At 37.0% G+C, this 18580-nt stretch overlaps 1 protein-coding gene across 1 annotated transcript; it reads right to left on the reverse strand.

The window, feature by feature from the left end:
- Positions 1-805: 805 nt before the first annotated feature.
- Positions 806-11573, reverse strand: LOC139962751 (CAAX prenyl protease 1 homolog). The gene is made up of 9 exons (XM_071963042.1): positions 11340-11573; positions 9357-9503; positions 7867-7953; positions 7094-7210; positions 6293-6587; positions 4987-5165; positions 4037-4168; positions 2193-2336; positions 806-1240 (listed from the first exon to the last, which is right to left on the reverse strand). Exons 1-9 carry the CDS (start codon positions 11454-11456, stop codon positions 1022-1024), a joined length of 1437 nt encoding a protein of 478 aa, XP_071819143.1. The 5' UTR covers positions 11457-11573; the 3' UTR covers positions 806-1021.
- Between the last annotated feature and the right edge of the window lie 7007 nt (positions 11574-18580).

Below are 18580 nucleotides of genomic sequence, written 5' to 3' on the forward strand. Positions count from 1 at the left end.
AAGAATATAAAGGTAACCGAACTCATCATCTGTTACTTAGTCCAACCAATGAAATTAGGTTTTCACTTTGAACCTAAAACGGTTGGCCAATCGAAAAAAGAAATATGCATTTTTACCCTGATAGCAGCCTTTATTTTATGATGGGTTGTAAAGTTTGTTTACTCTGACCAAACAGTGTAATTTTGCATGCATGATAAGATAACCCTTAATCTAACATATATATATTTTCGTGACTGCAAATGTTTAAATGCTCCAACTTAGCGAGTTATTAAATAATTAGAGTGTGATGGTCCACTTGCTATGGAGACCCAAACGTCTGTCGTGCAAAATGTTCGGTGGGTCGCAGCAGGGTTTTGAACATGTTTGAAATTTATCAAGTTTTTGGAGGTTTGCCCACAGAATTGAGCATCGATTCTGAGGAGTTGGGGTCTGGTGTGTTATGATTCAGTCTTCATGGAACATCCTGGGGTTTGTGGGCCTTACAGTTTGCTGATCCCTGAATTTAGGCTGGTACGAAAATGTTTGCGTCCTACAAAAGTAAAGTTTTGTGCTTCACAGAATATCTCTATTATAATTCATGAAAGACAAAGCTGATGGCTTGGTTTGTGTCCCATTTAATTCCAATCATGGTTGTCTCATTGTTTAAGACAACCATCATTATAGTACAATCCGCATTAGTAAATCCATTTACAAATCAATTTCAATTCTAGTATGCCACAAAACTTGAATTTTTTGGTTAAAGAAGAAGAAGAAGAAGAAGAAGAAGAAGAAGAAGAAGAAGAAGAAGAAGAAGAAGAAGAAGAAGAAGAAGAAGAAGAAGAAGAGAAGACACCTGTTTTTGCCTTTAAAATGAAGATATCTACAGACGTATGTCTGTAGGATCTGTCAAACCGTCCGTCTCTCAGACAGACTACCAGAGGGACCCGAGGGACCAGCGCCACCGCCTAATCGTCATTCTACAGGTTCTACACACTTGTCTTATACATCTGAAGGTGATACGAGGAGTAACTCCCTCCTGCTGTCAATCGGTCTTGTCCAAGGCTCCGATCCTCTCCAGGAGAGGCGGGTGAGAGTAATGCCAAGCGGAATACAACCAGTCGGCCACGGGGAACCCCAAGTTGTCCTTGTGCAGCTTGATCAGAGCTGTCCTAAGCTTCTCAGCTTTCTGCAGAGACTTGGCGAAGGCGTCTGCTTGGAATTCAAATCGTCGACTTAGTACCGTCATGCAAAATGAAAGCAACTGTAGAGAAAACGAGACCAAAATAGATTTTCATAAAGCAAGAACATGGCAGAGAATGATTCATTGGTAATAGTCAGTTGTCGACAACCCATGCCATCCAAAGGGTGTATAAACAAATCATACCAATATTCATTCCCGTCTGGTTCAAGGTTGCAGCAGAACATACCAAGCCTAAGTCTGCAACAGTCAAGTTTAGTCTAAGTCTGCAAGAATCATTTGTAGTGTTAAGTCTGTAATATTTCATTCCTGTCTAGTTCCAGGTTGCAGCAGAACATACCAAGCATAAGTCTGCAAAAGTCAAGTTTAGTCTACATCTGTACCATTCTATGCATCATAAGGCTGCAGCATAACATACCAAGCCTTATTTTGCAAGCGTCAACTGTAGTCTAAGTCTGCAATATTTTATGCTATCCTGGTTCAAGTCTGCAAGAGTCAATTTTAGTCTGAGACTTCAGTCTGTACTACTTCATGCCACCCTATTTCAAGCCTGCAACATACCATATGCCAATGTATTAAGTCTGAAACCTCCAATTGAAGACTTGAATCCGTAGTAACATTGCACTCCAGTCAAAGAGTCTAGCAGTTTGTCATGGAGGTCCAAGTCTGCTAAAAATTCATGTCCACTTCTGCAAGACTCCATTCCACCATCATAATACAAGACCATGACTTCACTATTACATTTAAAGTCGACAAAAAGTCTAGAGAAATTTTCCCTGCATTCTCTGTGTGGCACACGAGATGCCACAGAAACAAAATTTCCCAATTGTTGGTGTCCGACCTTCGTATTCACATTGCCATCTGACATCCTTACCTGAGTCACAGAAATGAATAATGCCCTTTCAAAAACTCTTTGTTTTGCTCTATTTTTACCTTTCAATGTTTTACGCTATGAGAAAATCTAGTCATGACAAAACCGCTTTGATGGAAAATAATGCAGGCTGCTATAATTTACCTCATTGTAAGGTGAAAACACAAACTGGAATATGATGAGTAAGGCTATCAAAGTCGGCTGAGAATCGTAGAATTCAAAAGCTTCAAATAGCACCTTCTGTTGAAGCAACAAGGCAAACAGGAAGAAACACAGGAACAGGTTCACCTGATGGTAGAGACAAGAAAAAGAAAATAAAATTTTACTAAAAGCGATGGGTAAAGTTTGGCAGATTCTATGTTTCTTAGACTCAGATACACATTAATAACTGATAAAATATTCTCTAGTCCCGCTGTTTATTGTTCTAGGGTGTGTTTTTGTCCAATGGGTTGAAGAGAGCCAAACCGTTTTATCTTATGTTCCGTTAAGATGGTTATGGACGAGACAGCCAGCAGGCTTAGTGATTCCTTGCCTTTATAAGTTTATACTGAGCATGGAATCACCTGATTGATAGAGCAACTGAGGGAAATGTGTCCAAAAGTCAAGTACCAGAACATCATACCAGATTACTTGGTCATTGCAAAGGTACTACCCTTCTGATTGTTAATGACAGATAACAGTCATTAGTGAAAGTGGAAGACCCTCTCAACCACATAGAAGATGAAAGGTCAAACTTGTTACGTGAGATCAGTAACCGACGAAGTGGTTAGGCTTTTTACTATACACTTAACTATGGTAGGATATTATTATTATTTTTTTTTGTGGAAATTCTAGTAAATACTTTCTTTTCCCCCGCTTAACACTAGATGTGGGCTTATGGTTTATTCAGAAATGGGTGTACTAGAGCCTTGTTTACATGACTTTGCATTTAGCACGATATGCCAGTTTCGCGTGAATTTTTCGAAAGTATTTTTCTCGACCTTTCGTAAAATTTGAAAGGTGTACCAACTTACTGTTCGTACACAATTGGTAATTTCTCTACTGATTTTCAGAGTTTTTTCTCTATACAGTCAATGTTGTAAAGGACGGGTTTTTCACGAAGTTCAAAAGTCAGTAAATGAAGTTGATAAACTTTATTTCTTTTCAACTTGCTTAACCATGGAATGCATTATGCTAGAATAACATTTACACTTAAAACGGAAAAAGGATAATCGCATTTTTTCCACATTTATTTCAAATTTCTTTCACAAGAAATTATCGTCATTTGTTCAATCCTCAAAAAATATCGTCTTGAAAAAATATTATCGCGATAATAATAATTTTCGATATATCGCCCAACCCTAGTCAAATCCTATGACAGTTAGTGACAAAGAAAATGCATTTATCATAGCAATAATTGCATTTACAAGCTTTCCTGCTTTTGCAAGTAAGACGTTTTCTAAATGTGTGACTTGATTTTGGTTAAGGGAGGAGGTTGATTAATAAAGACTGTTAATCCCCTGAATCATCAGAGGGCGCTCTCATATCGTCTCAAATGTCTTTTTCCACTGCATTTGTGGATATTGTACATTGACAATGGTCACTTGGATAAAGAATATCACAAGGGAAGGCCTGCACAAATATTTGTCAAGGGAATTGAAACCTTTACAAACTTACTTTCTAAGATATTTCTAACAATATTCAGTTCTTTGGACTGAGGTTTGTCACAAATACACACATTGCACAGTACATATCCTACAGAAAATATGCTCTTATGATTGTTTGACTTTCAAATATTATTTTATCCACTTTTGGTTTTCACAAATAATAGGGATAAAATTTCAGTAACTTTTAAATCACAAAGGAACAAGCTCCAAATATGGAAATTAGATCAATTTCTTTTGAAACTGTGATGAATGGGTTTTTTATGAATATAAGTCAGGCCTTCTGTTTTTCTTTTCAAGCAAATACACACCCAAAACCAGCATATCTTTAATTGATTTTCCTACCTGACTAATAACTATATTCTTGAGATTATGTCCTAACTTCCAGTGACCTAATTCATGGGCTAACACAGCAAGAATCTCATCATTGTTACATCCCATTTTCTTTTCTTCCTTCTTCTCAGATGGTTCTTCCTTCTGGTTGTGAGAGAAATTAAAGAAGAAAAAGGGAAAACAATGTTATACAAGGTTAATGGCAGTGTTTCCACACATTACCATAGCCAAGTAGGAACCAACAAATTTTAGTCTATGTATGACCCGACTCAAAAACTAACAGCGGACTGGTGTAAAAATCTGTAAAAAAGGAGAGATTTTACATCCCAGATTTTTAATTAGTTTTGCTGGATGGTGTACCAGCGAGAAAAACATCAATTCAGGTGCATGTGTGTGTTTCATTCTGGACAAGAGATGTATAGCAGGAAAACAACTGTACATGGATTTATTGTGCACTCCTGAGCTATTTAATTACGTCACATTTTTCAGAGAGAGTTCTTAGCTAGATAGGGAATTTTTACCGGTGATCGCTGGGTTATATAACAATCAAGTTCTTACCTCTCTATTCTAACATCTCTGAAAACCTTACTGACCTAAGAAGTTCAAACTGGCTGCTACCTAGATGGCTATATAACATGTTAACTCTGACAAATGTCTATCTAAGCTCTTCAAGCTTAAACTGCCTGCTTCTAGGTGGTTATATAACAATCAAATTCTCACATCTCTGAATTCCTGACTGACCTAAGAAATTCAAATTGGCTGCTACCTAGATGGCTATACAACATGTTAACTCTGACAAATGTCTATCTAAGCTGTTCAAGCTTAAACTGCCTGCTTCTAGGTGGTTATATAACAATCAAATTCTCACATCTCTGAAAACCTGACCGACCTAAGAAGTTCAAACTGCCTGCTACCTAGATGGCTATACAACATGTTAACCCTCTCACAAATGTCTGGTTTACCTCTAGAAGTTCTTGCTGGTCTTCTTGCTGTTCTTCCTCTCCATCTTCCTCCTTGTCTTTTGGTTTGTCTTCATCAACACATGGTTTGTAGTCTTCAATCAAAGTATCGAACAGGACAATTCTCTTGTTTTTGTAGAAACCGTAAAAGTATGCATTGCTATGGGACGATCTTTTGGAGCCTGGAAGAGCAAACAATAGTTTGTGTGGTCAAGAGAGAATGTCAGCTGCTGTGACATTATCTTATCCTCTCACAACCTCCATGGGTGGTTTCTTGTTGCATTGAACGTTAGTGAAGTGGTATTATCACTTTGAGGAAGGGAGGAGGGAGGGACAGGGGGGGGGTGGGAGGGGACCCCAAAGCCCTTGACCCTCAAAGAGAAAGAGGGTTATAAAGTATTGTTTGCAAAGTAAAGTTCACTCCAATCTTTAACAATTTGGATAAATCAATGCAAAATTTGTTGACATAGACCTGTACAAATGGGAATAAGGCCATAAATGACAGGAAGAGTCCAATGTAAACAGCGTGATAGGCTTCAGAATGTTAGATTCCGAAGGAGGAGGTCAGTGACCTTAGACGGGGTCATTGGTGGGTGCAGTGCAAGAATGTAACCAGTTAATAGGCTAGGGTGGATAGGAGTGTGTAGGTTACCAGTTAATAGGCTAGGGTGGATAGGAGTGTGAAGGTTACCAGTTAATAGGCTAGGGTGGATAGGAGTGTGAAGGTTACCAGTTAATAGGCTAGGGTAGATAGGAGTGTGTAGGTTACCAGTTAATAGGCTAAGGTAGATAGGAGTGTGTAGGTTAATAGGCTAGGGTGGATAGGAGTGTGTAGGTTACCAGTTAATAAGCTAAGGTGGATAGGCGTGTGTAGGTTACCAGATAATAGGCTAGGGTGGATATGAGTGTGTAGGTTACTAGTTAATAGGCTAGGGTAGATGGAAGAGTGTAGGTTAACAGAGACAGGTTAGCGAGGAGTGAAGTAAATTGATGAAACTATAAAGACACTCTCCTACGTGATCTTCCCCCGATGATGGTTAACGAGCATGTTATTCATGCATTTGATTCTCTATGTCAACATATGGCTGCCCAGACATTTTGCACACTAGTATTAGTATTGTATAGTGTTAAAACACTACAAGAAAAATCAAAATTTCTCAAATTTTACTCAAATATATAAATGAAATGAAACTTGACTAGTCATGCAGTTTAAGGTTTTTTGTTGTTGTTGTTATGGAATAGAAACATTAAAAGTGCCCCTGCCCCAACCCCTCAAAATGTTGTTTAAAATTTGATGTTGGATACCTACCTTCTACAACATAAAGCTTGTACAAAGGAAATGCAATGCTAGCTGCCAGACCCTCAATGCTTGTTCGTAGTTCTCCCTCCGGGAGAGGGGTGTATTTATCGAAGAGCGGAGCAATGTAGTCAGCATAGATGGTCACCAGAAGCATAGAGGTCACAAATGCAAACACCCAGGCATAAATGAAGAAATATTGTCCTCCCCATTGGATGATGTAGATGAGTACTGCTACGATTGGCAGCAGGATGGCGAACAAGACCAACTGCTTCTTAAATTGGTCCTTGATGAAAAATCCAAATGTCTGATGAAATGAAAATATTGATGACAAAGGGTAAAAAAAAAAACATTGGCATATAAATGTGAAAAAATCATTTAATTAGACTATCAGCAACAAGTCCATTTCAGTCAGGGACCGAGACATGTGGCCAAGAAATCGGTTTAATACAAGTTTTAGAATCAGACGATTTTATTCATTTTCTTGTACCTGTCTTGTTCAGTAGTTCTTAAAAGTTCTCTTCCGAGAACCCACCGAATTGAGATTTAAATGAAACCCTTTCCTCAACAGAGACAGCCAGAGTGTGCCATATCTTGCATGTACATGCAACTATGCTAGAAATGTAGGATTATGGGCTACAAGTCTGGAATAAACTGTACTGTACATAGGAGGGCATACTGCAATATATGGTAAAGACTGTACTGATAGGAGGGCATACTGCAATATATGGTATAGACTGTACTGTACATAGGAGGGCATACTGCAATATCATGCTATGTGTGGTGAAATGGTATCTACACTGTAGGCTGTACCTGCTTGTTGAAGCCATGTCTCTCCTCCACAACAAAGGTGCTGTAAATTGACCAAGGGAGATCAATAACATATGATACCACAGAAGACAGGAGTATAAACACCAGAGACTGAACGATCTAGAGAAGAAAGAAGCAAAAAGAGAAAAAAAAGAAGTTAAAGTGATGTAAAGAAGGGGAAGGGAGAAGGGGAAAGGCTGCAAGGGACCCCTGAAATGTCCCAGCATCCTAATACCCCATCATTCCTTCTCAAATAAATCATAATCTTTGTCACATCTCAAATGGCATACAAGAATTCTATAACAAATGTTTGGTATGTGTCCAAGGCAAGAAAGAGGTTAAAACCCGAAACTCTTTAGACAAGGAAGTTTTCATATTCAACGCTCCAAAGTCCAATTATAAACAATGTAAAAGACGGAAATTAACCATAGAACAAGACAAAACAAAGATTTTCCTGGACAGTGTGACACTATGACATCACACTGATCTGTATAAAGTGGTAAGTGTACGGAGTGAATGAAAATTGACAAGGATGCTAGAATATGTCCCTCTTTCATTAATTAGTCAAAAAATAAATTTAGATATGACATACCTTAAAATTACTCTGAACAAACTTTGCAATCCTTTGTAATGAAATATTAACCATCAGATGTTAGTCATCATATTAAAGTGTATAGAATAATCTGAAGCGAGTCCAGGTCTTCCATCTCCCTCCCCACCCCACCCTCCCACAGCTGCCTTACCCCAATCTGAGATCTGTAACAATTTAACCGTACCTCGTATTCACTTCCGTATCCAAAGTTTGCCGTAATGTCTCCTGCAAACTTCCATAGCCATGGTATAACTCCATAAAGCAGGATCAACTGTCAATAAAAACAAATTGCAAAAAGTCAAAGCTTTTCTACCATAAAGTTCTTTGTACAGTTATATAAAGGTATATATAAGATTTAACATGGGTAAGCAAATAAATTGTCAATTTTTTGGCAATAATCCACAAACTTTCCAATGGTGAGAACTGAGAAACATTTCGCTAAATAATATATTGCTAATTAGTTACATTACCAACATACACTTATTGCTAAATGTTGTTCCCCTCCCCAAAGCAGTAACATTGTTAAAAAAAAAAAAACACTTTCACTGTCATTTACAAACTTAAACTTCATTTCAGTTCGAGTGTCAAATTCAGTGTTCATTTTACTGACACTCACACAGTCCTCTCTGACACGTGACTACCGATCACATGCATTCCAATGTTCCTATCATTAATTGGTACAACATCTTCCATTAACTTTCAAGAACATGTGGTCCTCTGGGAAAGAGGAGATACATTTTGAAGGTTTTTACATGTCCTGCAGTGACCCCTAAATGAGCTTTGACCTTGACTTCCCAGTGGTCAAAGGTAGCCAACATCCAATGAACATTGTATCTAAGTTTCAGTAATATGGGTTGCTCTGGGAAAGAGGAGATTCATTTTGAAAGTTTTCACAAAATGGACTGTAATGACATATAAATGACCTTTGAACTTCACTTCCCTGTTATCGAAAATAGCCCAACATCCAATGATCATTGTGTCCAAGCTTCATAAAAATCAATCAAAGAATGAGCATTCAAGATAGCTTGACAGGCTGGTTTAAAGATTTCCAGGTTTTGACCACTAATGACATTGGATCCAAAATTCCTGTACACCCCAAAAGAAGCACTACCCAAGAAACATTATGACCAACTTTCAAGAGCATGCATTATACTGGGAGAGAAAAATTTTCATATTATGGGCCTGTAGTGACCCCTAAATGACTTTTTGACCTACACTCCCGTTGGTCGAAAGCAGCCCAACATTCAACGAACATTTTGTATAAGTTTCATGAAATCCATCAAGAATGAGTGTTCGAGAGCCCTTAAACAATTTTATAAACAATTGTGAACAGACATGATAAATAGAGTGATGGTGGCAGGGCACAATAGCTCAACCCAGCCTAGCGGGTTTGAGCTAAAAACAAATGGTCACATTGCACAATAGAATCAATACCAAACTACTATAACTAAACAACAAATGCATACACCTTTGAAATACATTTTGAATGTACAGTACCTCTAGCTATTTATTCTCTTGCGAAATGGTCTATAAGTTGTGTACATACTAAAAAAATTAAATCATGCTACATATTAAACTGTATTTTAAAATTTAAAAAAAGAATCCTGACATTTTGTGAGGTTGAGAGGTTCAATGATTTCAGCATCGTACAGTATTATTTTAAGCATTGCATACCGTTGACTCTGTTTGACCAAAGACGCCATGCCAAAAACCAAATCTGGCTTTATCCAATTGGTAAAGACGGGATTTCTCAAATGTCTCTTGATCCAAAATGTCTCGTAGTGGTTCGGGGACTTCTTTAGTTCTTTCAAATGTTTCTTTCTGAAATTAAATGAAAAAAGAAGAATACAGTATATTATATTAAGACCAAAAGAAATGCATTTTATAGATGAAATTAGCTTCACGTAATAGATTATTTCATTGATAAATTTATATGAATGTTTCTATGTCATGAAGGAGAAGTCCCATTTAAACAAAACGTAGAAGATTCCCAAATCTTAACATCTCTGAACATTTTGAATGTACACATTTCCGTCACTTTCTGCCTTGGATATTCAATCACCCACAACAGATTTAACGTTGGAAAAGGAGACGTTTTCCAATTTTGAATATTTACACTACTGTACAACTACTGTATGATAACTCAATATAATAACATAATATTGAAGGTACAGTACTGTGTTTTTACTGGTATAATTATATCATCAAATGCAGGGGATAATTTAGTGTCCAAACTTTGTATAGCAGTTTTGATAGAGCTCTGAACTTTGCTCTTGTTCATTACAAAATACTATGGTTCCTGTATACAAAAGCTGCTATGCATCTTTGCACTTGTATAGCAGTTTGATCATTTTGTGTACATTTTGCGATGGGATACCAGATCAATTATTTCTCGCAAATGGGTTATCTTGTTCAAGATACAATAGAACCAATATTGTATACAGCCTACAGGTAAACATTAGTATCGGTAGAGATAGCTCTATCTAATCTAGAGCATATCCATGTGGTCTACCATACCCAGGTCTGTGAGGTATCAAAACAATGAGTGACATTTCCTGACACTATTTTCTTTTATTAAAATGGGATTTTCCATTGTTAGAATTAAATTTAGTTCCTATGGACTCTGAAGTTTACTACAGTAGGCTTTTCACTTTATGAGAAAGAAATCACAACTCTGGGAAACATAACTTTCTTGGGCTTTTACAACAAAAAATGATTGATAGGGCTAAAACTAGGTCTAGTTCGTATGTTGACAAGGCCCTAGTAGTGTAGATACTCTTGGTATAGCCTAACTCTATACTAGTAGTACTACTAGACTACTAGTACTTGCCCAGTATAACTTAGACGGGAGTTGTGTCATTACACCATTGGTACATTCTGCAATAGAAAATGTGCTCTTTCCGCCATCGAAACAGTGCCATAAAGAACACATTATTGTGGGTGCACTGTAGGCCTATATGCACTGTGTATTGCTTTGCTTCAGGATCTAGTGTGCTTTATTGCCATGGCTGTAACATTGCGGAATGGCACTTTCTCTACGATGGAAAGGGCACATTTACTATCGTGGAAAGTAACGATGGCAGAATGACACGGCCCCCTTCAGTGTATCGACTCTTACAAACTTACAATTTATACTATTCAAATTCAATCAAGCTGTACATTAATGTATCAATTCCCCAATATTCTCCTATTCAGCCTATCCAGCAAACCATCACATTGTGAAGATGGTGTACCTATGTTTCCTTCACGCGTTTCAAAGAAAGTTGATACATTCCTGTACACCAGGGTAACTAATATCCATTCCTAAAATGTACCTTACCGCCATAGGTTTTGGTATGACGGCAAGGCTATAGCGGAATGGCACTAGCCTAGATTAAACCCAATCAGACTTAGGCTATAGGCTTAGGCTAGACAGGGATGTAACTAACATTGTTACAGGTAACCTAATGTTACATCTAAATATGAGTAAGAGTCACGGAAGCCCTTTAGGATATGTTGTAGCCTAGCCTTAGCGTGAATAACCGGCAACACACAATGCTACATGGCTAGCTTAGTCGATAGTAGCCGAGGCCTAGCGTTTGGCCTACCCAATTATGTATAGGCTTCTACTTGGGCCTATATGTAACTGTAAGACTGTAGGTTTACTACTACACGTACTTGACGATGCGACAGATAACTCTCCCAGATGTAAACTATCCACATGAACGTGAATATCGACCAGAAAATTGTTTCTGGTTGAATCAGGTTAACTTCTTCTTTTGTTACATCAACCATGTTGGCCTTTGTTTCACTTCTGTTTTCTCGTTAGAATTTTTGTATCGTACTACAACTTTCTAAATTCTAGCTAGTTAGACTAGTCCCATGGCTAATGTTAACGAACCTGCGCTTTACACATGTAAATAGTACATGCGACTATGGGGCGCCGACCGTGTTCTTTGTGTTCACTGTCAGGGGAGCAATTATAGCCATCAAGAAATAAAGTAGGTCTATTTCCATATGGAACAACATGAATCTCATGATGAAACAGACTGTGGTTCTTTCAATGTATATAAAAGTTCACACACGGAGTACTGCTGGTAAGACCACTGGTCTAAACGTTTCTCGGGACTCTTTTTTACCTTAATTGGTGTTGAGTTATCAAATGATCTTTCCTCGGCAAAACATATCACACAATATGTTCAATAATAGTGCAAACAAAGTCTTCGGCCTGTGGAACTGTCCATCATCCGGCACGAAGGCAGTTGCCTACAGCAGTGACGTAGCCGGGAATTTGAAAGGGGGGGAGCACTTTTTGAGATTGATATGGATCACTCCATTAACGCCCCCCCCCCCCGTCTTAGTAGTCTTACTTTTCAACTTCTGATACTTGTAGATACAAGGATAGGCCAGAAATGTCTTTGATACAACCATAGCCAGTATTTGTCTTTGATACAACCATAGCCAGTATTTGTCTTTGATACAACTGTAGCTAGTAAATGTTTATCGAAAAGGCTGTTTTGGAACTTGGAACGCCGATCGTGACAACAACAGGCAGCAAAGTGCTGCAGCTCTATACATACAAAGTCTGTTAATCAACGATAGGCTTATTTGACTGTGGAATGTTCTCAACTGAAATTTTATCTGCGTAAACGGGTTCTTAAGTAGATGTTAAAAAACTGACAAGATCGTATCCTAGTCTTTTTGGGCGGGTAGAGTATTGAATGAAACGGCACGCGATATGAATGACAGCCTAGATGACAGAAGAATAGGTCACCTAATTTAGCCATAATCTTGCTACGTTCATTTCAATAGTTTTTCCTGTCTAGACTCTTAAACTCGTCCAGCAAGCTTATGGATTTGAATTATGGGTGTTTTAATAAAAAAGATAACTTGGCCAAAAAAAGTGTAGGCCCGGGCCTACAGTGCTACATACTGGCTACGCCCCTGATAGATCTAAATTAGGATTAGATCTCTTACTGAAATATCGCTGACCTAATAAGGTGATCAAGAGTACAAGTTTTATGTAGAAAAAGGGCACATTTTTAACCTGAGGAAAAGTGGGGGGGGGGCACTGGCCCCCTGTGCCCCCGGTTCCGCCGCCCTTGAAGGTACATGTACAGAGTAGTCTTACTTTTCAACATCTGATACGTAAATACAAAGATAGTCCAGAAATGTCTTTGATACAACTGTAGCTAGTAAATGTTTAAGTTAGCCTACTAAGAGAAGGCGAGAGCTATCCGACGATTGCCATATGATGCAAATTTCTCAAGTGTTTTCTCAACTGAAATATTATCTGCGTAAACGGGTTCTTAACTACATGTTAAAAAACTGACAAGATCGGATCCTATAGTCTTTTCCGGCGGGTAGAGTGTTGAATGAAACTATCGTGCTACATACTGGCTACGCCCTGATCATATGATATCAGTATCAGCAGATTTTGTTTCCTGTTTAAATTCTTTTACATGTTCTTTTACATAATATATCAGAAAGACAAACATAGTGCTCTTTTACAAGTTTTCCAGTAGGATGGTTCTTGTTTATTGTCCAATGTCTGGACTTTAATACATTTGACGAACAATATAAACTTTCATATTTTTATAAACTTTTATATTTTGGCCTAAAAACAAATATCGTTATCGCAGTGTATTAGCAGTGTAATAATTATTTATAGGAAGTGCGTATCACGTACGATTGATAGCTTAGCTTCATAACATGCTGTTCGTGCAACAACTTAGAACGACTCATTGAACGAATGTTGTCGACGTTGTTGTGCATACAGTTCGTGACATTCCATAGAGTGCGGTTAGGTAGGCAATATGTATTTTATTACGCAGTGGCCAACATGTAGGCTTGTAATTGGCTATAAGCTAAATTTAGCTAATTGCATCTGCCAAACTAAGTAAGTAGTTGAATCAGTAGGCGTGAATGTTACTATGATTACAATCGAGTTAACGGAGCTGACGAGTATTCAAGATCAAAAGAGCACTGACAAAATACCATGCTAAAAAAACGACAGTGTAAAAAAAATATCGACACTGAAAGGGGGGGGGGAGCGGTCACTCCCCCTGCTCCCCCCTGGCTACTTCCCTGGCCTACAGGACCCTTGTTAGACCAAAGCTAGAGCCTGCCGGCTCGATATGGGAACCATATTACATTACATACAAGGAATCCATTGAAGAACTGCAACGACGAACAGCAAGGTTTGTTATGAATGACTATAAAGATGCACAAGCAGTGCTTGTAGATCTCAACTGCATGGGATAAATTAAAAACCCGTATGACCAAAGCTCGGCTCATCACCTACACGATGGTATTGTGTTGTATCGTTCTTCATCTTGTAGCTGACCGCACCAGCAACTCGAACATCTCATGATTTTAACTAGTGATATATATCTCAGAGCCAAAAAGGACTGTTATAAATTTGTTAAAAATTCGCTGTATCTACGCACCATCCCCCTAATATACTACAAAAAGAGCTCAAATCTGCCTCTAGTGTGCTCTCTTTCAAGAAGCTTCTGGATAACTACATCTAATTCGGGCAAGTAGGATCACACATCAACAACCCTTTGGGCGATCTGGAGGGACATCGATCAAGATCAAGAGACCTAGTAGAGGAATCAAACCGCAATCGGTTACAGATACAGAAGAGTCAGAATGAAGAGCACGGATTAATTGAATTAAAGCAGCATTTTGCGTTGGGTCGCTTTTTTCCACTTTTTTAACATGTGCATCGATTTTTTTACATGTATCAATCATAAAACAGCAATCTAAGATACCATCCAAGTTTCACCCTGCCAAGAGCGTTAATTAGCGAGTAATTAACGATTTATGTCGATAAATGAGAAGAGTGTCCTCGACAAATTTCACAGTTAAAATTAATCGCATACAATTCCGCCAAACCCACTAGTTTGAATTCAACCAATCAGAGATGCAGGTTTAGTTATGAGCCGTTGCTAAAAATAGATTCAAGACTTCGCGTTGGTTGTACCAGGGAGTTGTTATGCAACTCCCTGGTACAACTGCCATATAGACTGTACACAAATCAAGCGTGGTGTTATATTACGTATCTGTCAATGACGTTCGTAGTGTTTAAATATTCATATTATGGGCGAGGTTTATTGGGTTCCCAACGGAAAATATCTTGGAGAACAACAAAGTTGAAAGTTGCAAATTTTTCGACTTTTATGCCACCATTTGAAGTAAAATATAAATAGATTAGCTAGTTATGTATGTCGTTATGGCAAAGTGGAATCATCGAGGTTGAGAAAAATCATAGAAAAGGACGCAAAATGCTGCTTTAAAGGATGACTATAGGCAACATGATCCAAATGTTTTGTCTAATTATGCACTACCTGGAACCCGCTCAGAAACATACAACATATGAAAGAAATATTAATGTCATAGTATAAACTTTACTTAAACTCCAAGAAAATTATTTAACTACGGATTGCCAAGTATATACTAACCATCTTTCATTAGAATTTAGACTGATAAAAAAATCAGTGTAGGAAATTGTCTCTCAGAGCATGTAAAACACTTGGAGTTGTTATAACTAATACAATTTACAGACAATAACGTTTTAACTACCACTTCACAAATATTGTAACCAAGTTAAAAAATATCGTTACAGTTTAAAACAAAATGTCCCTCGCGACTGAAATGTAATTTAATTAAGATCTGTTATATCACCATATAAAAACTTTCATTAGACTTTTTGTTTACGCATGGCCTAGAGTGTGTAGACTGATAGATGTGTTGTATAATGGCTTCCCTGTATAACTGGAAAGATAATTGTGTAAATTCAACTATATATATATATATATATATATATATATATATATATATATATATATATATATATATATATATATATATATATATATATATATATATATATATATATATATATGTATATATATATATATATATATATATATATATATATATATATATATATATATACAAATATATATATACCGCATATATATATACCGCATATATATATACCGCATATATATATATATATATAAATATATATATACGGTATATATTTGTATATATATATATATATATGTACATATATACATAACGGATATATATATATATATATAAATATATATATATATATATATACCGCATATATATACCGCATATATATATATATATATATATAAATATATACGGTATATATATATATATATATTTGTATATATATATATATATGTACATATATACATATATATATATATTTATATATATATATATATATATATATATATATATATATATGTATATATATGTATGTGTATATGTATATATATATATATATATATATATATATATATATATATATATGTATATATATATATATATTGATCTGAATCTTGTCATCTTGTCGAGATGGTATAAGTGTGCAACTCGTCAATTTGCAGAAAATTGTTGCATTGACAAGATCCGTTATCTCGTCAAAACGTCAATTTTCTGAATTTTGTCGTTTTGTCGAGATGGTTGTAAGTGTGCAACTCGTCAATTTGCAGAAAATTGTTGCATTGACGAGATCCGTTATGTCGTCAAAACGTCAATTTTCTGAATTTTGTCACGTTACCATCTCGTCAACTCGTCAATTTGCAGATAATTGTCGTTTTGTCAAGTTGGTAACTCGTCAATGCAATGTCCCTTCTACGCTTCCGTATTGAAGAGACTCAAAAACCGTTCGAAGAAGTACAATGACACAAGAACATCTTGAGGCGTTCATGTTGATGTCTGTGGAAAAAGGGTCTTGGTCAAACTTGACACTAAAAATTTCATTGGTGGTGTGCTAAAGCAGTGAACTGTGTAGCTCCTACTCTCGTAGACATGACATGCGCTCGTGTTATTGAACATATTTGTTTTAGTCGGGATTTTATTTAGGTTTTTTTTTCAATTTTTTTCAAGCATGTCGTCACAAAATGGCTTGAAAAACTAATTAAAATCCAGTCTAAAACATATATTTTTGCCTATTTTTGTTTACGTTTTTAACTTTCCTCAGTTTAATCAAGTGTTGCTTCTGGAAATTATTTTGGGGTCTTTTTTAAAGGATTATTGTAGCCTACAAAATAGAGATATATAGCACCATTTTGCATCTAGGCATTCCTTAACTTCAAAAATCTCAACCCCCTCCCCTTAAACCCCCCCTCCCCCCTTAGGACGGCGATCACTAGTAAGTAACATATCAGTGAATAATGGGCCGGTCTAGGTGAAAATGACCAGCCCGGTTTTAAGACCTAGTCCGCCCCTGTCTCCGGTTCTTTTAATTTTAATGAATTCCACATTTTAATGGTATGGCGTATATCCCGGCATTGAACCACTTGGACTGATTCTTTATTTCAATCCATTTTTTTTCTATGTAGGGAGCATGCTTATTAACAATATTAAGAAGAAATAGTTCCCCAATTTTCTAACGACCGATGAGTATCCGCTACCAGCAACACAGTTTGCCAAGACAGGTTGCCAACACAGTTTGCCAAGACAGGTTGCCAACACAGTTTGCCAAGAACAATTCCTTAGGTCATGGGTTGAACGCATTTACATCTTATTAATTTGTCGCACGATATCTCATGGTTTCGTGACCCTCTTCTTAAATATTGGCTGGTGTGAGGTAGCCGTGTTTCTTAGTGCAATATATGGGATAAATGGTCACTCAACTTACTATTTTGGAACTTCAGTATTGATAATTCGACTTTCTTTAGTCGTTTAAATATGATCTATTAATTTGCATGACTTATTTTCTCTAGTGGGCGCCTATAGTTTTTTGCTTCAAGTTGTACATCTCAAAGACCTGCATCCACATTATGTTGTTACCAACTAATATAGATTTAAGTTAAAGTCCCCGATAATAACTATGTCAGAAACGAATAACACGGAGCAGCTAACATTTCAAAATGTTCAATTGTTCACTTCATTCCAATTGAACAATTTTCTGCAAAATGTTGAATTGACAACTTGTCGTATCACGTCAACACAACGTTTGGCTTACTTTGACTGCCTATCTAGGCCTTCCCGTAAAGCCGGCATGATGCCTCGAGGCACACAATTGATATGTTGTAGACAGTTAATTGTGATACTTCGCCATCTATTTCTCCCTCCATTAATATTTCCTGAAAACTAACCAATGAATGATTATCAATTGTATCTAATTAATGGGCTTGTTGTTTTTTTTTTGTAGTTCTTTGAATACTGTAAGACAACACATTCATCAGGTCGCCATGAACAACCTGACGAAATTGAAAGCATGCACAATCACCTTCCTTGCATCAGACGCCGAGACGAGGCTTACTTCATCACAGGTGTCTCCATTCCTGTAGATCAGGGGTTCCCTAACTGGGGTGCATGAACCCCCAGGGGTGCGTGAGTCCATCTCAGGGGGTTCGTGAGACGTTTCTGAAAGTCAAAACTAGAGTACTCTTTTTTGAACTAAAATCTGATATATCATATAATTTAGTAATGTACAAAAGTCGTAGGCTATACACATATGTTGCCATAGTAGTACCGTACCGTGCATGTGATAACAAACAGGAGCATCCGTCTCATCGTAATCTGATCTTGAAGTTTCCAAATAAATATTTGTTCATCTTCGTTGTTTTCATTACAATATTACACTATATGAATTTTTACGAAGCACTGTTATGCGTATTATAGTATAATAATGACTCAGATCATATCTCGAAAAGTTGGGGGTTCGTGGACAACAATGACATCCACAGGGGTTTCGTGGGGGGATAAAGTTAGGGAAACCCTGCTGTAGGTGGTGGAAGGCATGCCTTGCATGTGTCCGCGATAACATATACGTCCTTACTAGAAAACAGTTACCAAAATATTATAGCCTTGCGTACATTAATGTTGTGCTTGTGTTGTAACGATTCATAGCTCGAGTTAATACT

This window comes from Apostichopus japonicus, chromosome 21 (assembly GCF_037975245.1).
Source record: "Apostichopus japonicus isolate 1M-3 chromosome 21, ASM3797524v1, whole genome shotgun sequence".
Taxonomy (NCBI): domain Eukaryota; kingdom Metazoa; phylum Echinodermata; class Holothuroidea; order Aspidochirotida; family Stichopodidae; genus Apostichopus; species Apostichopus japonicus.